The sequence below is a fragment of the Rhineura floridana genome, chromosome 15 (assembly GCF_030035675.1).
Source record: "Rhineura floridana isolate rRhiFlo1 chromosome 15, rRhiFlo1.hap2, whole genome shotgun sequence".
NCBI classification, from domain to species: Eukaryota; Metazoa; Chordata; class Lepidosauria; order Squamata; family Rhineuridae; genus Rhineura; species Rhineura floridana.
Genome location: NC_084494.1, coordinates 24,965,974 through 24,990,903, shown reverse-complemented (window position 1 = coordinate 24,990,903; position 24,930 = coordinate 24,965,974). Strand labels below are relative to the sequence as shown.

General features: G+C 42.4%; 1 protein-coding gene across 10 annotated transcripts; it reads left to right on the top strand.

The window, feature by feature from the left end:
• Positions 1 to 88: 88 nt before the first annotated feature.
• LIN37 (lin-37 DREAM MuvB core complex component) lies at positions 89 to 22,012 on the top strand. Of its 10 annotated transcripts, none has more exons than XM_061597085.1 (10): positions 89 to 115; positions 12,104 to 12,158; positions 12,524 to 12,599; positions 13,773 to 13,823; positions 15,230 to 15,259; positions 16,751 to 16,836; positions 19,130 to 19,296; positions 19,742 to 19,891; positions 21,262 to 21,335; positions 21,787 to 22,012. In XM_061597085.1, exons 2-10 carry the CDS (start codon positions 12,125 to 12,127, stop codon positions 21,866 to 21,868), a joined length of 750 nt encoding a protein of 249 aa, XP_061453069.1. In that variant the 5' UTR covers positions 89 to 115; positions 12,104 to 12,124; the 3' UTR covers positions 21,869 to 22,012. The 10 variants fall into 10 exon arrangements, with proteins under 10 accessions (XP_061453069.1, XP_061453070.1, XP_061453060.1 ...); XM_061597076.1 differs by lacking the exon at positions 89 to 115 and adding an exon at positions 9,922 to 10,023; XM_061597078.1 differs by lacking the exon at positions 89 to 115 and adding an exon at positions 10,030 to 10,300.
• Positions 22,013 to 24,930: the final 2,918 nt, after the last annotated feature.

The window sequence follows — 24,930 nt, the reverse complement described above, 5'->3', positions numbered from 1 at the left end:
GGGCTCTTAAGGAGGGAAACGTGCTCGACGGGGTAGGCGCTTAAACTACAAATACCGTCATGCTTTGTTCCAGACCTTTAAAAGAGCTGAAATAAAGAACTAAAGCATAGTGGCGGTAAGTCCGATTGAACTCAGTATGTATTGCTTTCTTTTGAGAAGGCATGTATAGGATTGCACTGCCAGTGAGTAAATTCCTGAAACAGTCACCAGAAACGCATGCTTTACACTAGGGCAGAGCAATTCTGAAGAACAACAAATGCAACTTCTGCTACATGTTTACCTTGAAGCACTTCCGAAGTATTAAATATTGTTATTCAATATTATATGTTAGGAAAGAATATCTATTCTAACACTAACACGGCCCACTGACCATACAGAAAAGGCTGGGCAGGCATCTTGGAGATACTATGTCTTGGTAATGTGCTTCCTACAAGTCTCAGAGAGAACAAACTGGAAGTGGATAGTGGCAGCAATTTTTTCAGCAGCAACCTTATTGCTTTCAGATGTGCATGTGCAAAGCAGGCTCTCACAGAGCACCATCCATTCCCTCCACATCTCAGAGTTGCTCTTCATGCTTCACAGGATGGTGTTCAGCCAAGGATGAGGAAAAAACACAAGCTGAATTAACTGACACTGATTATATTTTAGGATGTTCAGGAACAAAGGAAACTGCTTTCATACCTAGCTGGAAGCCCTTACAGCACTGTGAGCACCTGTAATTACCACTTGTTGAATAAGCAACAATTCTCAGAAAGGCATGGAAACTGCAGTCTTAAATAGCAATCCAGAACCAGTGCACCTACTCCATATTCTGCTGGGGGCCAGGATGCAATTAGCTTGTGCCTTGCATGACCAAGGGCGGGGTGTGAGAAGATACAGACAAAGAGAGTAGCAACGATGACAGTTTGGCTTCACCCTTCCTTGAAGTGTGGGATGTTTCTTCAACACAACTCCAGGACACATTAGTGTGAGATCCTGTGCACACCTACCTGGAAATCAGTAAGCCCTATCAAACTCAGTAGATTTGTCTGTCTATAAACTTGCCAAAGACTGAGGAAAATGGCTACAACCCCATGCACACCTACCTAGGCTGAAGTCCCATTCAACTCAAAGATAGCTTATTCGTTTATTTATTTGCCATTTTTCAGCCTTAGAAAGCAAACTGTCTCGGGAGACCCCCCCTGACAACAAAAGTTCAATACAAGGAAAGCAATGACAAAGGAGAGCATTCAAGGCAAAAATGAAACAATCACAGCTAGCAAGATTAAGGGTGTAAACTTATACTCCGAATGAACCCAGTGGAACTTACTTCTGAGTAGACAGGGCCCCTTGATATGGACTGAAGGCACATGAAGCTGCCACTTTGCTGAAGATAAGCAGGTCTGGTCAGCCCTTGGATGGGTGACTACTTGGGAACCACATGTCTGAAGCCAGGGATTCCATGATGGAAGATAAGGCAGTAAAAAGCTAGAGTAGTGTAGTGGTTGGAGTGTTGGACTGGAACCTGGGAAACCAGGGTTCAAATCTCCATTCAGCCATGAAGCTCACTGGATGGTCTAGGACCAGTCACTACCTCTCAACCTAACAGGGTTGTTATGCGTATTAAATGAGGAGGGGAGAACCATGAGCTCCTTGGAGAAAAGGTAGAATATAAATGCAATGAATAACAACAACAGCAACATAAATATAAAGAAAATAAATAAATAAAATTGCACTGTTAAATACACTAATTGAGAGCCAGTGTGGTGTATTTATTTATTTATTGTTAGTACCTTGAAGTAATATAATCATAAGAGATTTGCTAGAATGACCAGGAAAAGACTGGATAATAGGGTGTATTAAGTCCTTCCTGGCCCCTTGACAGAAACTGCAATACAAAAGAACATGCAGGATGGACTAACCTCTGCATTGTTACAGGTGCAACATCTAGAATTCATGGGAGTTTTATTATATCTGCCACCAAGTAATTTAGAGGGGAAAACATTAAACCTTGCTAGGGAAAAATCCTTTCTATATTTTGGGGTGGTTAACCATCCCAAATAAGGCTTCCCATCTTTGCAAGGATAACCTAAAAGACCCAATGACTTGAGGGGAACATGGGCCCCACACAGGTCCATGGAGCTCTTTTTTTTTTTTTTTTATATAGTTTTTATTCAAATTTTTCCAAAAAACAAACAAAACAAAGTAAGAAAAAACATAACAATACTACAACAAAAAATAAAAATAAAATGGTTGACTTCCGATTTGTCACAGATCAGCTATAAGTATATAATATACATCAAACCTGTCCCTTAATATGTACATACAGAATCCCTTTTCTCCATAAGCTGTCTTAATTAATCATCAAATCCCAGTATCATCATTTTATTTTGATCTTTCGACAAAAAGTCTAAGAGAGGCTTCCAATCCTTAAGGAATGTATCTGTCGATTTTTCTCTAAGTAAACACGTCAATTTATCCATTTCTACTAAGTCCATTAATTTCAGTAGCCATTCTTCCATTGTTGGTATTGATTCCATTTTCCACTTTTGTGCATATAATAATCTTGCTGCCGTAATCATATATAATAATATTCTTCCATATTTCTTTTCTATTTGTTTATCCATAAAACCCAGTAAAAAAAATTCTGGTTTTGACTGAATATTTATCTTTAAAATTTTTTGCATCTTCCTACCTATCTGTGCCCAGAATAATTTCGCCTTTTTACATGACCACCACATATGATAAAAAGATCCTTCTTGTTGTTTACATTTCCAACAAACATTAGAGACATTACTATACATTTTTGACAGCTTTTCTGGAGTCATGTACCAACGGTACATCATTTTATAAAAATTTTCTTTAAGATTATAACATAATGTAAATTTCAAGCCTTTTTTCCACATATTTTCCCATTGATCCATTTGTATGTTATGACCAAAATTTTTTGCCCACTTTACCATGCACTCTTTTACTTGTTCTTCCTCCATATCCATTTTCAATAAAAGTTTATACATTTTTGCAATTATGTTTTCATCATTTGTATACAAACCTATTTCAAAATCAGATTTACTTATTTCAAACCCATACATTTTCTTGTCCATTTTATATCTTTCTAACAATTGTAAATAGGCAAACCAATGAAAACTATATCCTTCCTTTATCAATTGTTCTCTCTCTTTCATTGTGTATTCTCCATGTACATTTTCTAATAGTTCTTGATAAGTTAACCATTTCTCTTTTCCAGACATTTCTCTTCTATAAAACGCTTCTTGACTTGAGACACATAATGGTATTTTCGAATAAAACCTTGGTTTGTATCTATTCCATATTTTCAACAGAGAACGTCTTATAAAATGATTGTTAAAGTCTACGTTTACTTTTACTTTGTCATACCATAGATATCCATGCCATCCCCACTTCAGATTGTGGCCCTCCAAATCCAATAGTCTTTTATTCCTCAATAAGATCCATTCCTTTATCCAGACTAAACAGCAGGCAGCAAAATAAAGTCTCAAATTTGGTAATCCCAGTCCTCCTCTTTCTTTAGCGTCTTGAAGTAATTTAAATTTAACTCTTGGTTTTTTTCCTTGCCATACAAATTTAGAAATATCTTTTTGCCATTGTTTAAAAGGTAAATCAGAGGATATTACAGGTATTGTTTGAAACAAAAACATCATTCTCGGTAATACATTCATTTTTATCACAGATATTCTACCCATTAATGACAGTTGTAGTTTATCCCATCTTAGCAAGTCTTTCTTAATCTCTGTCCATAATTTTTCGTAATTATTATGAAACAGCTTTGAGTTTTTATTTGTCATGATGATGCCTAAATATTTCAACTTTTTTTCTATTGTAAAATCTGTCTTGTCCATTAACTCTTTCTGTTCCCTTAAAGTTAAATTTTTCACCAACATCTTTGTTTTTTGATTGTTGATCTTAAATCCTGCTAACGGTCCAAATTCTTTTAATTTGTCCATCAATATATGAATTCCTTCCAAAGGGTTTTCTAGTACAATTATCAAATCATCAGCAAATGCTCTCAATTTATATTCTTCTTTTTTTATTTTTAATCCCGAAATCCTTTTATCTTGCCTTATATCTCTAAGCAGCACTTCTAAAACCAGAATAAATAAAAGGGGAGATAATGGACATCCCTGTCTTGTACCCTTTTGTATTTCACATGAATCCGTTAAGTCTCCATTAACAATTATCTGGGCCTTCTGTGATGTATAAATCGATCTGATCCATTTTATAAAGTTGTCTCCAAAATCCATTTGCTCCAAAACCTGGAACATAAATTTCCAATTCAAATTATCAAATGCTTTTTCAGCATCTAAAAAAATCAAAGCTGCTTGTTTATCATTTCGTTGTTCTAAATATTCCAACACATTCAAAACATTCCTGACGTTGTCACGTAATTGTCTTTTAGGTAAAAACCCTGATTGATCTTCCTGAATAAATTGTTGCAATATTATTTTCAATCTTTCAGCCAAAATCATTGTAAAAATTTTATAGTCATTATTCAGTAGAGATATTGGCCGATAATTTTTTGTTTTAGTTAAATCTTGGTCCTCTTTAGGTATTAATGTTATATTAGCATTTTTCCAACTATCCGGTATCTTTCCCTCTTGCAAAATAGAATTCATTGTAGACTGTAAGGGTAGCAAGAGTTCTTCCTCCAAACATTTATAATACATTGCAGATAGCCCATCTGGTCCTGGCGCCTTTCCTAATTTAATTTTATTTATAGCTTCAGATATCTCTCTTGACGTAATAGGGCCATTAATAACTTGTCTCTGAAAATCTGTAATTTTCGGCAAATTCTGTTTAGATAAATACTCTTCTATTTTTTCAGATGGAATTTCTTGACACTTATACAATGTTGAGTAATATTGATGAAAAATCTTTTTGATTTTTACATTATCTGTCAGCGTCTCATCTCCTTCTTGTATCTTTAAAATAATATTTTTTTGACGTTCTTTTCTTAATTTATATGCTAACCATTTCCCAGGTTTATTTGCAAATTCAAAAGTCCTTTGTTTAGCAAAATTTAATTTCCTTTCAATTTCTCTAACTGTCAACATTGATACTTGCTTCTGTAACATTTTAATTTGATTTACAATAGAAACTTTAGCTGGATTCTTTTTCAATTCTTCCTCTTTTTGTTTTATTTCTTCCAAAATTAATTGCATTTTCTGTTGTTTCTTTTTTTTTAATTCAGAATTACATTTAATAAAGTATCCCCTCATAAATGCCTTACTAGTATCCCAAACAATATTTTCACTTGTTCCTTTATATAAATTATATTCAAAGAACTCCTTTAATTTCTTCTTACATTCTTGTACTACTTTATCATTCTGTAATAAAGATTCATTTAGTCTCCATCTAAATCCAAGATTTTTTTTTTTTAAAGTTAATATCACAGGATTGTGGTCCGAAAAAGTTTTTGGTAATATATCCATTTTAAAAATATCCTTCGCTAAAATTTTTGACATCCAAATCATATCAATCCTCGAAAATGTTTTATGTCTTTCTGAAAAATAAGTAAATTCCTTTGCATTATCATTTATATATCTCCAGGTATCCACCAATTCTAAATGTTCCATGAGTTCAAAACAAATCTTCGGTAATTTACCTTGTGTCTCTTTGATATTTTTTTCAGAAAGCCTATCAATTTTTGGTGAGATTACCCCATTCCAGTCACCCATGACACACCAATGCTCATATGAAAACTCTGACAATTTTTCCATAAGTCCTGTATAAAACCTTGTTTTATCTTCATTGGGGGCATAAATACCCACTATCAAAATGTTTGTACCTTGTAAAGTAATTTCAACCCCCACAAATCTACCACTATCGTCCAATAATACCAATTTAGGAAGCAATTGTGGGTTAATATAGAGAACAACTCCATTTTTTTTTTTTGGTCCAGCTGAAATAAATTCTTCACCCAAATTTTTACAAATCAAATATTTGGAATCTTTCTTCTGAATATGAGTTTCTTGTAGACAAATTATATCCAATTTTAATTTTTTCAAATAATGAAACACTTTCTTTCTCTTCTGCGCCGTGTTGGCTCCATTTATATTCCAAGTTAGGTATTTGTAATCCATCATTAAGCGTGTATTTTAAAATTTGCCTGATGCTCCTTTTGATCCATCATCTTCCTTCCCCTCCTCTGCATATCCTTGTTGACTTTGTTTCCCAGGAACTATATCCATATCTTTGAGTTTATCTTCTTCCATATCTTTTGAAGCTTTTCTCAAGAAGTCCCTTGCTTTTTGAACAGTATTCAGTCTGTATTTCTGTTGTCTGAATGTAAAAATCACTCCTTCTGGAACGTCCCACCTAAATTGAATTTTGCATTGCTTAAGTTTTTCTGTAAGGAAAGCATATTCTTTTCTCTTACGTAAAAGTCTAATAGGAATTTCCTTCATCACCAGTATTTCCTTACCATCAATTTTAAAGGTATATTTAAAGTGTTGCTGTAAAACCATATCTCTGGTCGTCTTCTTTACGAAATAAACAAGCACATCTCTTGGAATTTTTTTCATTGTTGCATATCTGGAGTTAATTCTATAAACTTTGTCTATTTCAAATTCCATCCTATCTTCATTCAAGTCCAGAAATTTTACTAAAGCATTAACAATTTTATCTCTAATGTCTTCACCTGTTTCCTCAGGGATTGCACGGAATCTCAAACAATGCTCTTTATTTCTCATTTCAGTCACAGCTAAATAGCCATGCAGGTCTTTAAGTGCCAAATAGTCCAAATTTTTTTCTAGTTCCAGATTTAGTATATCTGTTCTATTCTCCAAGGTTTGTACCTTTTCTTTAGTATTTTTTGCATCTTCCTTTATTTGCCCAATTGTCCCTTTAATCTCATCCACTTGTGTTTTAATATAGTCTTTTATATCTGTCAATTCAGTTTTCATTTCCTGTTTCATTTCCTGTTTTATAGCATTAATCCCTTCCATTATTTTTTGAAACATTTCTGGGGGTATATCCTCTTCCTGTGTATCAATAGAACCTCTTCGCCCCTGGGCCTTGGTTGTTTTTTTAGTTGTCATTTTCAAAAAGAGGCCTTTAATTTCTAATATTAATCACTGTTTCAGAACCTAAGGGCAGTCTATTTCTTTTCTTTTTTTCCCTCCACCAAAAAGAAGAGTTAATATTCCAGGCCTATTATTGAAATCCAGCCAGCACAACACAGTCCTTATCTACTTCCAAGAATGCAAAACAATTCTGGTTGCCAAGACTAAACAATTAGTAGCATATACGAGCAGCGGATTCATCCAACAAGAAATAGTCCAAAGAGAAAAATAGTCCAAAATATAATAATTACCTCTCATCCGTTTTTAAACTTTAAAAGTCCAAATTCAAGCCAGCTTTTTGTCGTAAAAAAAGTATATAAGTTGTTTATATTTTCTTTCTTCCTTAATTATATTTAAAAGAGAAAAAGTATGACTCACCCAGGTTTCTCAATTGCTGATTCATAAACAAATCCCTTTTATTGCAGTAATTTAAGCCGAATGATAAGGTTTAGGCAGAAGTGGGCTCACTGGTTAAGAACGTTTTTTTTTGAGAGAAGAAAAAACGCTTCGCTTTATTCCAGTTCAGCTTGCGTGGAATTCCTGACTCCGTCTTCAGCCGATCGGCTTGCCTTCTTATCTCAGGAATTTCCTGATCAATTCCAGCCGCCGACAGCTCAACGAAGTCTTGTGGAAGATCTGATCGGTTCTCCTATACCTTGGAGAACATTTAAGCCAGTCCAAGATTCCTCTTGGCTGGCTTTTAACCTGAAAAAAGCTTCCTCTGAGGCAGAGCTCCCTCAGAGACAACCACCAGCCAGCACCACTTCCCGGAAGTCCAGGTCCATGGAGCTCTTGATGGTCTGTATCTAGTAGTCTCTGCTTGACTATCATTTTAGCACTCACCAAATCCATAGATGTCAAATAGGAAGGAGAAAGACCTACTGTAGTAGCTTTTATGCTCCATAGCCTTCCTCCAGGGAGATTCATAGGCATCTGTCAGTACTTTATAGACCAGAGAATTAGAGGTAAGCACATAACTGCAGCAAAGCCAGAAATGAACAGAACAGATCCAAGCCAAACATTTCAAATAATTCAACCCTGCTTCCAGACAAACCCGGTCTCCAGCAACACATTTGGGAACTCCGAAAATTAACTTAATAAAAAATAAATAAATAAACTTGAGGAAATGAAATTGAATTCACGCAAAAGAACATTTTGAGTATGAAAACCAAACTGGAGCTCCAAAAAGAATATGTGGCACTTAAAGACCTGCATGGCTGCTGGTAAGAATTTTCCACCTATGTAAAGAAAAATCGGGATATTGCTCCCACATTCTATTCGGGTTTTGACCTAACATATTTTTCTTGTTTTCTCCAGCTTATGGCCTCGTGAAACCATATACCCAAGTATTTGTATGAATCAACTTGTTAAATTCTATTCATTCCAACAGCCCAGAGAAATCTGAGCTTCCTGTTGGAAAAAAACCCAATACTTTAGTCTTTGTGTAGTTAATTGTTAAAAGTTTTTTTCACAATACTCATTAAAACCTTCCACACTAAAGTCCTAGTGAAATGATGTCTGTGTCATTTCTGGATGGGGTTTCACTCCCTCTGAAGGAGAAAGTATACAGTTTGGGGGTATTTCTAGACCCATGTCTGTCAGAGGCTCACGTGAGCTCTGCAGCTGGTATGTCAAGTGCAACCATTCCTGGACTGTGAAAGCCTCCTGACCACAGCAGTCCATGCATTGGTAACCTCGAGACTTGATTACTGTAACATGCTTTATGTGGGGCTGCCCTTGTATCTGGTCCAGAAGCTGCAACTAGTTCAGAATGCAGGGGCCAGACCACTTACAGTAGCAGATTACTGACATGCAACCCCACTGTTGAAAGAGCTGCACTGGTTGCCAATTTGCCACCAGGCCAGGTTCAAGGTACTTGTGTTAATCCACAAAGCCCTAAACAATTTAGGCCCAAAATACCTTAAGGACTGAGTCCCTCTGTGCCATCTCAATCACTGAGATCTTCTGATGGACCCTGAGGTTCAGTTGGCCTCCACCAGGGACCAAGCCTTTAGTGTAGCAGGCCCTGCCCTGTGGAACTCCCTACCAGTAGAGGTTCAGCAGGAACCATCCCTTCTTTCTTTCAGGCATCTCTTGAAAACCGAACTTTTTAGACAGGCCATTTATCATTATTTTGTTCTTTCCAACCTGCGTGGCATTTGTTGATGCTTTTATTATTGTTTTTAAAAATTTAACTGGTTTTTAATTTTATATTGTCTTTGTATGTTGTAAGCCGCCTTTATGTACCCTTAGGGAAAGTGCAGCTTATAAATTATTTAATATAAATAAATTTCTATGCAAAGCTCTGACGTATTCATAGTAAACATTGTGCCATTCACAAAAGCCGTCATTGGCGATGACACAGTCCTCCTAGTTTTGCTCTTCTAATTCAACAAACTGTAGTGGGAAAGGGAAATCCACGTCACAACTGAGTCTTAAATGAACAGAATCAAACTTGATGATAAATACTAGCGTTGCAATGTCAGGCTGGAGTCTCCCTTTGATGAACTTCCGTTGAAAAATTATGCCTTTCACATCAGCTTGTCATTTTTGCCTGCCAGGCAGCTGTTAAAAACACAGGAGCCTAACTAAGGAATTTACCTGACAACTGCAGGATGTGCATGACAGAAAACTGTGGCCTTCAGGCACCACAACAAGCTGCGCTTCTGCAGCTCCCACCACCCTTAAAAGACTACAATCCTAGGGATGGACAGCACCAAGACCCGCAAAAAAAAATTCAATTCCCGTGGGGGAAACTCAGATCTCCTTGAACTCTCGAAAGGGCCGCGTCACTTCTGTTCGCAAGAGAGAAGAAGCTGCAGCCATTGGCCGAAGCTTCCCGCCCACTGCAAAAGTGCCTACAATCCCCAGCATGCAGTGCGCCAGAGGCGGTTTTTCTGCATTTGTGCGAACTGGCAACAGAGAAGGAGCGATTGGTAGAGAGGTAGCTGGTGGTATGGTTGGGTGTTTGTTTTTTTGCGGGAGGTGTCCGGGATCGCACGAGGGCGGGGCGAATGAGAGGAACGAGGGCAGAAAGGAAAGCATCAAGTAGAGTCTGGTTTAGGTCGATCCTTTCGAGAAGCGAGGTCCGACTTCTGCCCCGCTACCAGAGTCGCTGCTCTTGAGCTACTGCTGTAGTGTAAAAGAAGCAACTCGGAAGGATCTGTTACAGCGAACCTCCTCTAGTTGTGCAGCGCGCTCCTCTGCATGTCTACTCAGAAGTAAGCCCCACTGAGTTCAATAGGGCTTGCTCCCAGGTAAGTTTGGAAAGGATTGCTGCCTTATGGTGGCAGAAGTTTGGTAAATGAGAGCACCGCTTCAACAGAGAGGTGAAGGGTAGGTAGGTAGGTAGGTATAGAAGGAAAATGTTGTCGGTAGGGGGTCCAAAAGGTGTGCAGTCTGTGATGTTTCTGTGCAAAACTCAGGTCATACAAGACAAGCATGTTTGATTACAGTGCATCTTGTACTTTTCACAGAACTATCACAAACTTGTACCTCTTGTGTTTCATGCTAATTTGACCCTACTGTTTCCAATTCGCCACACCTATTATTGATCTAAAATGTATATATATATGTATAAGTGTTTTATTTTTTATAATTCAAATTATTTATTTACTTATTTATCAAATTTATATCCTGTCCCTCCTTGAAGGAGCCCAGAGTGGCAAACAATAACACTGAAAACACTCTAAAACATCTTAAAAAACAGACTTTAAAGTACGTTAAAACAAAACATCTTTCAAAACCTACTAAAACGTATTACAAATACTTTTAAAACATCTTAAACAGCAATTCCAACACAGATGGCTGTGGCTCAGTGGTAGAGCATCTGCTTTGCGTGCAGAAGGGCCCAAGCTCCATCTCCGGCATCTCCAGATAGGGCTGGGAGAGCTTCCTTCCTGAAACCTTGGTGAGTTGCTGTCAGTTAGTGTAGGCAATACTGAGCTAGCTGGACCATTGGTTTGACTCAGTATAAGGCAGATTCTTATATTCCTAAATGGTACTGCAAACAAGGAAGCTCCAGATCAGGCCAGTGTGATGCCCTCCATGTTGTTGGACTATAATTTCTATCCCTGGTCATTGGCCAAGCTGCCTGGGGCCAATGGGAATTGGAGTCCAACAGCATCTGAAAGACACTAGAGCAGGAACAGGGAACCTTTGGTCATCTAGATGCTCCTTGACTCCAGTTCTCATAATGGTTATTGGTTATGCTGATGGATGATGGAGTCCAGCAATAACGACAGGGCCAAAAGTTCCCTTTTCCTGCCCTAGAGGATACAGTCAAACACTAAGCTATAAATCTGGGTAAAAAATTGAATGAACACGAGGTAGGTATAACACTGTTCAATTAAAACAAATTTCAAGTGGGTTTTTGAGGAAGATGGAAAGTGAAGTGTTTTAACCAAGTAGTGTCAACGCTATATCTCTTTCATTTGGCCTATTTACACCTACTGAATGAAGTTAATGCTGACATATCAGAGAAAGTGGACTTCAGTCTACGGAAACCTATACCACAATGATATGTTGGTCTTTCAGTTTCCTTGAGATGTGTGTGTTATAACTGCCGCTTCTAAAAACCAATGTTTGAGGATGTTGAATATGTAGGCTTCTGAGTTTACCCAGAACTCCTTATTACATAATAGTGGAATTGGGGAAGAGGATTGGTAGTGACATTGGAATTCTGCTGTTTAAGTACTCTGTATTTTGGATCATATGTATGTTTTTTTAAAAACTAACCCATGAAAAACATGTGTCACAGATCTTTAAGGCAGGGATGGGTAACCTGACTACAACTCCCATTATCTCTGATGGTTGGCCATGCTAGCGGGGGCTGATGGGAATCGTGGTCTAACATTTGGGGGAGGGCAGGTTAACCATCCCAACTTTAAGGTTCACCCAGACTCTTTCCTGTCTGTCTTAGTTCATATATTACCTGTTTTAAACTTTGTATATCTCTTAACCAATATGGCTAGAATTTTATGTACCGAATTAGATGTGTATTATGTTTTCTTTTTCTCTTGCAGGGAACTGTGTCTGTGGTGAACATGTTGCATCCGAAGGTGAAAACTGAAAAGCCCGGTAGGATGCTTTGAAATTTTTCTGCTGTGAACGTCAGGGACAAGCAGTGGAAGCTGGTCTGTTAGAACAAATGGGGCACTGCCCTACCAAGCTGAGTCTGTCCTCCACCAGCCACCCCTTACCTGCCTTCTTCCTTGCAACCGGTCCAGGAAGTGGCCCTGGCTGTCAGCCTCCTTCTCCTTAGTCTCAGTTTTGCCCCAGTAGAACTCTGCAGGGAGGAAGATGGGGACAAAAATATAGTTCAGAGAAGAGTAATCTGTGGTCCTCCAGATGTTTCTGGCCTGCAGCTCCCATGATCCCTGGCCATTGGTCATGCTGGCTAAGGCTGATGGAAGATGGAGTAACAACTCTTTCCCCTTTCCTAGATCTAGAGACAGCCAATGCTCGAAGCCGCCTCGATGCTGTGCTGCAGGGCCTGCTGGAGAAGTCCGACATTGATCGGTCAGTATCGCCGGGTACTTATTATTATTATTATTTATTTCGTATATTTGTATGCCACTTTTCATCACCAGGTGACCTCAAAGTGGCTTCCATACTTCAGGGTTCAGGAGTTGGCAGTCTGCAAGCTTAACTCCTCTGGAGCTTGTCATTTCTTACGTGAGGCTGATCTAGTCTCACCTAGAAGGAAAAGGTCTTGGATTCTTTGTGGGGTGTTTTGCAACCAAGGCCCGTCTGCCCTTTGCATTTAAAGCAGTTTCATACTACTTTAAAGAGTTGCGGCTTCCCCCAAAGAATCCTGGGAGCTGTAGTACGTGAAGGGTGCCGGGAGTTCTTAGGAGACCCCTATTACCCTCACAGAACTAGAGTTCCTGGGGAAGATCTAGTTACTAGGTAGGGGTGTGTGTGTGGTGTGTGTGTTTAGAGAGCTAGTAAAAATACATTATTAGTAAAGTCATAGAAACAATTTTTTATATATAAAGGCTTTAAAAGGGGAGGTGAGTTCTACTGATGGTTGTTATGAGACAGCTGTTTCTTGGGGGCTCCACACGCTAAGAATTATTCACTCCTGGGACCAGCTATCCTGGACAGTAGATTTTTCCAAGAGGTCAAAACAGACCTGCGACTCTAGAAGGAAAGAGAGAGAAATTAGCACATGATACAAAAAGAACATACAGTAAAGGTTTCAGAAAACAGATCATTGGCAGAATACTTGTTGTTCAACTGTATCCCATGACGACTTGAATGTAAATTGGTATTTTCTTCAATAGAAAGACCATCTACCTGCTAATGCCTGTTTCTAGGGTCTCTTACCTTACAGGCATGGCGGGAACATATGACTTTCATATTTTATATTGGTTTTAGTATTTTTATTGTAACTCGTTTTGCTTTCATTTTAATGAAGAAAAGCTACTAATTTAATAAATAATAATGAGAGGGACTGAATGTTAAACCACACTGAGAATTGTAGTCTCCTAACAGCTCTCAGCGCCCTTAACAAACTACAGTTCCCAGGATTCTTTGAAGGAAGCCATGACTATTAAAGTGGTGTAATAGTTTTTTAAATGTATGGTGCAGATGCAAGGAATAGTTGCTCCAGGAGGAAGGTCCTCAGCTGAGAAGCCAGGGTCTGGAACGAGGCTGCTAACATCCTCTTTTTCTGACTCATCTCCCCAGGGAGCAGATGGAAGAGGACTCTGGAAAGACACCGTTGGATGCGCTCAGCAAGTAAGGAGGCTCTGTAGCCTTCCATAGCTGCCTTTTCTCACCCTTGCTTGCTGCACCATGACATCAAATGTTGGGTGGGAGGAGGCTGTTGCCAAGAACCAGGGCTTAGATAGTTAGAATGATACATTAGTTATGTCTGCCAGCAGCTGAAAATTGGGTTGGGGGAGATTCCCATATTGAGCTTGAGCTTGAGGACCTCATTCAACTCTCAGATTCATTGATTCTGTGATCCTGCCACTTTGAAAATAAGAATTGCCCTTCTGGATCTGGCCACGGTCTATCCCATCCAGTATCCTGTCTCCAGAATGATGGGCAGCCAAAGGCATCATTCCTTTTATTTCTGATGTTCAGGCCTTGAGTGCCATTGTTTAGGTCACCAGAATGGCACTGCCCACACATAAGAGTCAGACCTGGGCAGAGCCCTAGGATTGCAGAAGTAAAAAATAAAAATGTGGTGCTTCTGGAAGCAGGTCAGAATGGTGATGAGCGTACCTCCTTGTTTAATCCCAGTATCCGGTACCCAACAGTATAAGGTTGGGTAGATGGATAACAAAAAAAGCTGCTGTCCTTATCACCACTTACATGGGAGTAAGCCCCACTGAGCAGTAGGACTCACTTTTGAGTAGATGTGGTTAAGTAAATCCTAACTACACACACTGCCTCTTCTGTTACACTGAATGTTTCTCCTCTGTTGAGAATCGTGGATTTAGATAACTGACTTGTTTCCTGTGGCTTCTCTAGGCCTCTTTCCTTTCTCATGTTTCCAAAGTCCCTAGGGGAATGGGAGGGACCCGTGAAATGAGGCCCAAAGCTCCCCCCACCCAAAAAATATCTAAGGAACATCCAGAAGCATGAGAAACTGCCTTATACAGAGTCAGATCATTGGTCCATTTGCTGAGTATTGCCTTCACTAGCTGGCAGCTGCTGTCCAGAGTTCCAGGCAGGAGTCTCTCCCAGCCCTGCCTGGAGATGCCGGGGATTGAACATGGGACCTTCTGCATGCAAGTCAGATGCTCTGTCACTGAGCTACGGCCCTTCCCCATAAAAGGAGTGTTTTGTGCCTAAAATTTTGGGGATGTAATTATTTGAAAAACCTAGTTACTGGGTGTTTGTGTGTATTTGTGTGTACATGCATGTGTGTGTGTTCAGAGAGCTAGTAAAAAATATATTAGTAGTAAAGTAGTCATAGAAACGTTTTTATATATGCATATATAAGGGCTTTAAAAGGGGAGGTGAGTTCTGCTGATGGTTATGGGACAGCTGTTTCTTGGGGGCTCCACACACTAAGAATTATTACTCCACTCCTGGGACCAGCTATCCTGGACAATAGATTTTTATTTTATTTCATTTCATTTGCTGCTGAAGCTGTTCTGGGCAGTTTCTAACTCTTCACTTTGTGGTTTCAGGGACTCTTCTCCTACTGCCCCAGGAAAGAGGTAGGGTTTTTTTTTACAGCATCTTGCACACCTGTTGATGACCATTGCCCAGGAGACAACAGATTCGGCCATTCTCCCACTGAGCTGGAGAATGGCACTTGGAACCAGAAGCTGTGGGGATTGACCTGTTGAACACACACACACACATAGCCCTGACGTGGATTTCAGGTGCCTAGTCACCCAGTTAAGTTAGTTACTCACTGAATGTCCCCTTTCTTAAAGTTCTCTAAAATGGGTCTTATGCTTGCTGCTGCAAACATCACACTATAGGTTGTGGGTGATAGTCAACTCAGTCCTACTCAGAGTAGACCCATTGAAATTCATAAGTTAGGCTGCATCTGCACTATACATTTAAATCATTATTATGCCACTTTAAACAGTCGTGGTGTCCCCAAAGAATCCTGGGAACTGGAGTTTGTTATGGGTACTGAGAATTGTCAAATCTACATTCTCCTCACAAAGCTACAATTGCCAGAGTTCCTTGGGAAAAGGGACTGAATGTTAAACCACTCTGGGAACTGTAGCTGTGTGAGGGGGGGAAAGGGGTCTCAGGACCCTTAACAAATGACAGTTCCCAGGATTCTTTGGGGGAAGCCATGACTGTTTACAATGGTATAATGCTGCTTTAAATGTATAATGCAGATGGAGCCTTAGTCATGTCCATTAACTTCAATGACTAGCATTGAATACCACCCTGTCTCCAATGTTAGTTTTACTCAGAGTAGACCCCACTGAAATCGATGGGCATGGATAACTTGGGTCCACTAATTTCAGTGGCTTTGCTCTGAGTAGAGCTTACTTGGATACAACCCCGTATCACTTCAGGGGCTCATACATTTTGGCTGCTTTTGTTAGCCAGCTGTTATTTGTTGTTGCCACCGACGTCATCCTCTGGCATAGGTGGGGGACTTGAGCGAAGGTTTGAGTCTTGCCCCTGGGACACACTGAGATTGAGAAGCAGGGTACCTTCCCACTGCTTCCAAGGCCCTCAAAGCCTGTTGCAAGGTCAGCAGGTGAGTCCTCTCCCTTCTCCCAAACAGTCGCTCTCAGAGGTCCGAAGAGGCCCAGGTCCCTTCCAGCTTTTGAGCCCCCCCCCCAGGCCATCATAAAAATTAAAAAATGATAACACATGAAAACAATAAGGCACCCCCAAAAGGAGTGAGACAAATTTTGATTTTTTTTAAAAAAATAACAAATATCTTTCTAGCCTTTTCCTGTGCAAATGCACTATTGAGGAAAAATGCTAGCTTTCATGCAATGTATAATGAGGAATTCTCATACATCAATAATTCCATAGTTAACTAGACACGAAACTGTAAAGACACTAAAATGTACCAGTTCTTTCCTTTTCAATACGCACTTGATCCACCACCAGCTACTAGCAGTAGTTTGTTTATATAATCAGCTGATCTGAGAAGACAGTTCATCACCGTCTTTAGAGCAAGTGGGTTAGCCAGTTGCACAGTTTCTAAATATTCACTTTGCTCTCAGGCCCTCCAGCCGGTTCCCCCATCAGCGCCGCAAGAAGAGGAAGGAGATGGATGATGGACTTGCCGAGGGTGGACAGCAGAAACAGAGTGAGTAAAAAACTTTGGTAGAGCCTTGCTGGGTCAGACTAAAATTGGAGGAGGTGGAAGCAGGACTTCTAGGCTAACTACTCCAACCCCTGCTTGAAGCAGGAAATCCTGAGTTAGAGCCAGTGGAGGCTAGTCTGTTTGGGCAAATGGAGCAGTGCCCCACCAACTTCAGCCTACCCTCAGCCATTCTTCACCTTCCTGCCTCTTTACTTACAACCTGTCCAGGGGGGTGGCACTGCCAATCCATTTCCTCCTCTTTAATCTCAGCGTTGCCCTCAGAGAGCTCAGCAGGGAGGAGGATGGGAACAAAACTAGAATTAATTGGTGCCACCAGTCATTGGCTGTGGTTGTGCCTGTCATTGGCTGTGTCTCCACCTACTGTTGGGCTCCCTTCCTTCTGCCATGCTAGTCCCAGTGAATCAGTCACCACTGTATGCAAAACAATCTCAAGGGCTGAAAAGAGACAAGTGGGATCAAAGACATTTTGCTGCTTGAAGTGAAGGATAGATGGGATGCTGCCCCACTAACCTCAGTTTGTCCCCAAACATTCTCCAGCTGCCTGTCTCCTTACTTACAAGCAGTCGGGGGTGGCTTTCTCTGCCTGTCGTTGGCTCTAGTTCCCCCTACTGTTGGTTTCCCTGCCTTCCGCCCTACCGGTCCCACTGCGCACCAGCCACTACTGTTTCAAGCATCCCGAACAGATGGCTGCCTAGCCTCTGCTTCAAGACTCCTAGCAGGAGAGAGCCCACCACCTTTTTAGGTAATTGATGAGCTGCTCTTACTATCAAGAAGCTTCTCAAAATGTTTGACTGAAATCTAGATTTAGTCTTACCCTGTGGGGTAGCAAAAGGGCTTTGCCCTCTTTAAGGTGTTGAAAAATGTTCTGTTTGCCTGCCTATCACCGTGGTCTTCTCCAGGCTAAACATATTCTGTTCCTTCAGCCTTTTCTCATAGGACTACTTTTCTATGTGCCATGGTGGCACATGGCCACACTCACTCACTCACTCACTTCCCCATCACTGGCATGAGCCTTTAGAGAAGGTGATCCTGTGCTTTTTAACTTGTTCTTAAATGATTAAGAACTAATTACACGCAGTAGGCCTCACTACCCGTTTTTGGGAATCACAAGTGGGGAGAGCACCGTTGCACTCCGGTGTTTCTTGCAGGCTTCCCCTGGGCATCTGGCTGTCCACTGTGAGAAGAGGATGCTGGACTAGATGGGCTCTTGGCCTGATCCAGCAGGTCTCTTCTTATGTCCTTGTCTGTTGATCATTTTAATTGCCTTGTTTGCATACTTTCTCTGGAGTAATGGGCTTGAGGCCTTTCATTTCCAAGGGAGGAGGATCATGCCTGAGGTCTGAATGCAATGGCTCCCCCCCCCCGCTGTCCCCACTGACTGGCCCAAAGGAATCTTCCTGGATCCTTTGCCCTTGCCAGGCCAAGCCCCTCCCCTCCCCAGCCCACCCCTTACCCTCCTCAAGTGTTCAGTAAGTAAGTAAAGTTTTATTTTGGTCACAGACCAGTACATACACGTCATACATAAACCAAAACAATATAAAATCAGGACTGAACAGGAGACGACAATCAGTATATAGGCTTCCTATATAAAGCCATTTGCCACCAATTTCTGGCATATAAATGGCAGCGGCACAGAAACTAGCCGCTTTTGCTATAACCTATGGATTCATATCTGCCAATAAATGCGTTAAGTGAAACTCATCGGATTTACCCGGAATGCACTGTAAAATTGGAGGAATAAAAGAATAATGAAAATCCCTATACAAAGTACAGTACAATAAAACACGACCCACAGTTTCCCCTTCTCCCATTCTACATGGGCAGACCCGTTCATGGCACCCTTCTGGACCTTCCATCCAGGACGGCATCAAATAATAATAATATAATAATATAATAATAATCAAGTCTTTGTGCGTGGCTAGAATGTGTCCTTGAACTGTGACAATGCCTCTTGTTTTGTCTGGGTGGGAAAATGTCGTATGAGTATCAAAAACATCTGGTTTGGGGTTGTTGTTTTTACATTTCTCAAACTGTACAAAGCCAAGTATCTCATATGTTGCTCTGCCCACTTTTGCCTTTGGCCCCACCCATTTTCTGGCATGCAGACCCCCTCCCCAATGAATGTTCCCCACTAGGGAATGTGGTCCTGAGACTAACTGGGGGGGGGGAAGTTCCCCAACACTGCTGAAAAGGAATGGGACCCTTGGTGTGCTCCAAACTCCAGGGACTGGATAGGATTTGAAAAGGGCCGGCCTTATTGATCTGTCCCCTGCAGACACCTATGTGATCAAGCTGTTTGACCGGAGCGTGGACCTGGCGCAGTTCTCTGAGAGTACCCCGCTGTACCCCATCTGCCGGGCCTGGATGCGGAACAATCCCATGGTGCGCGAGCAGGAGCGGTCTCCCAGCCCGACTCTGCCTGCCCTACCCGAGGATGAGGAGGTATTAAATAAAAAGTCCCCAATTCAAAAAGGATGTGGCAGGGCCAGCCCTCTTATTGGACAAGGTGAACCCCTTGCCTCAGGCAGCAGACCCGGCCGGTGAGGGGGGGGGGTTGTGGTAAATCGGTGCCTCCCAAGCCACCTACTGCTGCTTGCCACGACTGCCTGCCCTGGTCCATTGATTGTGGCATGGTCTCTAGGAGTATTGCCCATGTCTCACTCTGAGGGAATGTCCCTGCCTTGAGAGCAAGGCGTTGTGTGCAAGGTAGCTTGTGAGGAGAAAATGGGCTCATTCCCATGTACGCTGCCTTGAGCTGGTGGGGGGTGGGGTGAGAACAGGCGGGATATAACAGCAAGAAATTAATAGAATAAACTTTCAACTCGTTGAGTTCACGGCTGAGCAGAGAACAGATCGTGTGCCTTTCTCCTCATGTTCTTGATCCTAGGGGGCTGAGGGACAGAACGGGAAGTGCCAGGATGTGTACAAGCTGCCGCCTCCTATCCCCTCCCACACAAATGCCACGGGGGAGCCGGTTAACCTGCGTGTCCCTTCCCTGCTAGAGCCTGAGGAGGAGACAAAAGTAGCTGTTGACACGGTTAGAACACCCTAAAGCTGGGGGGTGGGGAATGGGGGCAAAAAGGAGTGTGGGTGGTTTGATTCCCCCCCCCCATTCTTCTCCTGCTGGGAGGAAGGGTGGGATATAAATGAAATAATAAATAAATAAATAAAGATTGGGATACTCCTGGATACGTCTTTGTCATTAGAGGCCCAAGTGACTTCTGTGGCCCAGGAGTGCCTTTCACCAGCTTCATCTGGTACGCCAGCCATGTTTGTATCTGGATTGGGATAGCATGGCCACTGTAGTCCATGCATTGGTAACCTGGAGACTGGATTACTGCAGTGCGCCCTCTGTGGGGCTGCCATTGGCTTTGGTTCAGAAGCTCCAGCTAGTGTGGAATCAGACTGCTGCTGGGGGCAGAGAGCGGACATGTGGCAACTCTGCTAAAACATCTATGCTGGTTGTCTATATCCTACTGGTTCAGGTTCAAGGCTCTTATGCTGATTTACAAAGCCCTGAAAAACCTCCGTACCTTAAGGACTGCCTGAGTCCTTACATTCCACCCCAATCACTGAGATCATCCAGAGGAACCCTGTATTACAGAGGCCCAACTGGCCTCAACGAGAAGCTGGGCGTTTAATGTCGCCAGTCTCATGCTGTGGAATCTCCAGGGGTCTCCAGCAATCTTGCTATTACATTTCCCCCCCCCCCCGTTCCCAAAATAAGCCAACATACATACTCCAGGATTTTATTGCTGATTAAGCAGTTTGGATAGTTTGCAGGGGAAGGGCTGTAGCTCAGTGCTAGAGTATCTGCCTTGCGTGCAGAAGGTCCCAGGTTCAATTCCCAGCACCTCCAGGTAGGGTTGGGAGGGACTCTTGCCTGAGTCCCTGGAGAGCTGCTTCCAGCCAGTGTAGACAGTACTGAGCTAGGTGGACTCAGTATAAGGCAGCTTCCTATGTTTCCATGTTGATTCATTTATTTATGTAGAAAGTTATACAAAATCAAGTTCAATGAAAATCATATAAATATACAAGCTGTATACATGTCAATGTAAACATCTAGGCAATTTTTAACATTTCGTTTCTTTCTTTCTAACAGATAAAGATAATGATTAGAGTTGACAAACTCCAGACACACATCCACTGTCAATCTCACACAAGAATATATCTCTAACATTTAATTAATTAATTAATTAATATCTCTCCCAACAGCAGATAAGGGGTTACTGCATCATGCATTCGTTTGCTCGCTTCCTTCTTGGCATTTTGGTTAAGATCAAGTGTATCAGCAGTTCGGAGAGTTTTTGGAGTTGATTGGATTGTTCTGTTTGCCAGGCTGCCATGTTTTGCCCTGCAGGGCTTTAGGGCAAGCAAAGTTCTGATGATGTCCTTCTGTCTCCCCAGGCTCCTGATGCCATGCCGTCCATGTCCTCCCTCATCTACAAGAACATGGAAAGGTGGAAGAAGATCCGGCAGAGGTAGGATGCAGGCCCTGGAAGCACTGATGACGAGGGCAGGAGGCTAAGATGCTTCCATTGCAGTGGTGGCTGATCCATTAGGGCAAGTGCGGCACTGCCACACCAACTTCAGTTTGCCCTCAGCCAGCCACATACCTGCCTTCCTCCTTACTTGCAACTAGTCTAGGGGGTGGCCCTGGCTGTCAGTTTCCTCCTCCCTGATCCCTGTAGAGCTCAACAGGGAGGAAGAAGGAGACAAGGCTAGAATTGATTGGCTCTGACTGCCGTAGGCTCTAGCGCCAGCTACTGTTAGTCTCCCTGCCTTCCGACCTACCAGTCTCAGTGGGCACCAGCCATCACTGTTCCATTGTGCAAGAGGCATGGGGATCATGGAAAGTGACTGATCTGCAAGAAGCATGGGTGCAAAGAGATGCATGGGCTGTGACTGACATGTCCCCTCCCCTGCTCACAGGTGGAAAGAGGGATCGCACAAGAATCAGCTGCGCTATGCTGAGAGTATGAAGATCCTGAAGGAGATGTATGAGCGGCAGTGAGGGGTAGGGGATGTTGGTTTAGAGCTGGAGTCCTTTTGTAGCCTCCTCCTTCCTTGAGTCTTTTGTACTCCTGGAGTCCTTTGCCTCATGGATTGGCATTACTGTTTCTGGTTTTATGTATCAATAAATACAGTATTTGGAGTATGTCAGCATGTATATGTGTATACCCATCTAGCGCAGGGTTCCCCAAATGTCTGTTGTCATTGACCCCTTGATAAGCTTATAACGTTGTCATCGACCCCAAACCAAATTTTTAGTAATGAAAAGGAAATAAAGGCCCCACCTGCGATATGTTTAAAGCAGTTTTATATGACTTTAAACAGTCGTGGCTTCCCCCAGAGAATCCTGGGAGCTGTAGTCTGTTAAGGGTGCTGACCTCTGTTCCCCTCACAGAGGTGCAATTCCCAGGGTGGTTTAACAGTCAGTCCCTCTTCCCAGGGAACTCTGAGAATTGTCGCTCTTCTCAGCATCCTTAACAAACTACAGTTCCCAGAATACTTTGCAGAAAGCCATGACTGTTTAAAGTAGTATAATATGGGGCCAAAGTCAAGAAATATCAACACATAATCAACATCTAGTAATCATTGATCACCATTACTAGGAATCATAAAATGTAAAAAAAATAAGGAAGAAAAACAAGTGAAAAGAACGATACCTTTCTTTTAATCTTCTCTAGTGAGATAGGTGGACCTGATGTAGGTGCACTCTGTACATGCTCATGCCCTTTAATTCTGAGGTTCATAGTTCCTAATTTATTTATTTTTGCACTATACCTCATAAACATCATTTCCACCCCCTGGCCCTTTTTGACTCAATGGTCTTTATTCTCTCTTTCTCTCACTTACACGGACACAGAGTGCCAGGGGTGTTAATATCTACCACTCTGGGAAACCCTGCTCTGGCCTAAAAGATTTCTCAGGTCTGACCCACAGAGATTAACCAAGAAGGCAGTGGCGGCTGGTGGCTCCATGGCAGTGGAATCTGCTCGGGGTTTAGTCTGAATGTTCAAGGAGCTGTCCAAGGTGCTCAACACAACTCCTTGGAAGTTTGGAGTAAAACCCAGGGTGGAATACATGTCCCACTGACATGCAGCCATCAGCTGCTAGTGCAGAAAAGTGTGATTTCCACCTGTGAAAGTGTACATGTCCAGAGCGTCTGGGATTTGTGTGTGGATGTCCTGTGTGGTGAGCCATAGAAGTGCAGGTGGCTGCTTCTCAGTTTTATTTATTTATTATTTGATTTATATCCCAGCCTTCCTCCCAGCAGGAGCCCAGTTAAGTACCTTCAGGCCCTAGTCCAGGTGGGGGGAACCTTTGGCCTTCCGGATGTTACTGAACTACAACTCCCATCAGCCCCAGCAAGCATGGCCAAGGGTCAGGGATGATGGCAGTTGTAGTTCAGCAACATCTGGAGGGACAAAGGTTCACCACCCCTACCCTAGTCTGACCAAATACACACACACACACACACACAGACAGGCTGGCCACAGGATCCTCCTGTTCAGGAAAGAACAGAAAGCGCTCCTGGCTCACCTGTAGGAGCATGTTACAACATGTGTAAATATGCATAGTGTGCTGTTCTGCAGGATACTTGTGGAAAGGCAGCCACCATTTTGTGGTCAACCAGAGTTGTTGTTGTTGTTTGATTTATATCCCACCCTTCCTCCCAGCAGGAGCCCAGGAATTGTGGGAAGAGGCGTTTGGCTCTGCCTCTCAAGCAGTGATAGTTCCTTACAGTTCAGCCTTTTTCATTTTCTTGAGGAGGCAGAGAAGGGGGTCCCTTCAAGGCTCCTAAGGGAGGGTGCACCTTTCCTGCCCTTGTCCTGTAGAAGTGATTCATTTTTACCCAAGGAAGAAAGTAAGGGTGTAAACTTCCAGAGGATGCAAACCCCCCCCCCGCAAAAAAACGCCCTCGGTGTTAGGCACTGGTACATCCTACGTCAAAGGAAGCCAGCATGGCCTAATGCAAGGATGAGGACCCTTTTTCAGCCAGAGGGCTGCACTCCCTCTTGGGCAACCGCTTGGGGGCCGCATGAAAGTAGTATTCAGGGCCAGAGGGAGCTGCTAGGAACAAAGCCTGGCTAGATCCCTTTCTGAGCTTTATTTTGTGGGCACGGGGGGGGGGAGTGGCCCTGCAAAACTGGAACAGGTGTGACTCTTCGCTGTGTCCATGGAGCAGGCTACATTCCAACTATGTGGAAAACAGAGGTTCTTAGTTGCATTCCCCCCACCCTCCCAAATCTCTCCATTCAGGCAAGCAAGAGGCATCATTACAGTTCAAGGACACATTCCAGCTTTGTTATTATCATGTGCCTTCAAGTCGATTACGACTTATGGCGACCCTATGAATCAGCGACCTCCAAGAGCCATGAACTACCCTGTTCAGATCTTGTAAGTTCAGGTCTGTAGCTTCCTTTATGGAATCAATCCATCTCTTGTTTGGCCTTTCCCTTGTACTCCCTTCTGTTTTTCCCAGCATTATTGTCTTTTCTAGTGAATCATGTCTTCAGCCTGGGGATAGAGGAGCATGCCTTGGGGGAAGTGGACTGGCCAGAGTTCCAAAGGCTAGATAGAGAGGCTGGGGGGGGTGCATTTGGGCCCTGTGCCTGAGGTTCACCATCACTGATATAATGGTTAGCATGGCAGACCAGGGCTCAGAAGACTTAGGATCAGATCCCCCGCTTAGCCGGCAAGCTCACTTGGTGACCTTGGGCTAGTCATCCTCTCACCTAGCCTACCTCACAGGGTTGTTATGAGGATAAAAAGGGGAAGAATCTGAGCTCCTTGGAGTAAAGGTGGGGTAGAAGTTAATGATAAAAAGAGGGGGCTGCTGAGAACAAAGCCTGGCTCGATCCCCTTCTGAGTTTTATTTCATGGGCGTGGGGGGAATGGCCCTGCTCAACTGGCTCAAAAGCAGAAGCATGCCATTTGCCTATCCTGCCTTTCTCCTAGTTGCAGGCAGGTAGCAGAAATCTGCTTGGCAGCTCCCCAGGGTCTGGGCATGCATAGCTGGTGGGCTGTAGTTGGGCTTGGTGAGTCGCAGGAGCGTGGTACAGCATGTCA

Excerpts from the sequence above, each read along its gene's own strand:
- LIN37 (XM_061597076.1), top strand. The coding sequence starts at position 9,952 with ATGCAGTGCGCCAGAGGCGGTTTTTCTGCATTTGTGCGAACTGGCAAC. Across the intron at positions 10,024-12,103 it reads AAGGAGCGATTGGTAGAGAG|GGAACTGTGTCTGTGGTGAA; the intron begins GTAGCTGGTGGT and ends TTTCTCTTGCAG. Across the intron at positions 13,824-15,229 it reads CCGTTGGATGCGCTCAGCAA|GGACTCTTCTCCTACTGCCC; the intron begins GTAAGGAGGCTC and ends TTGTGGTTTCAG.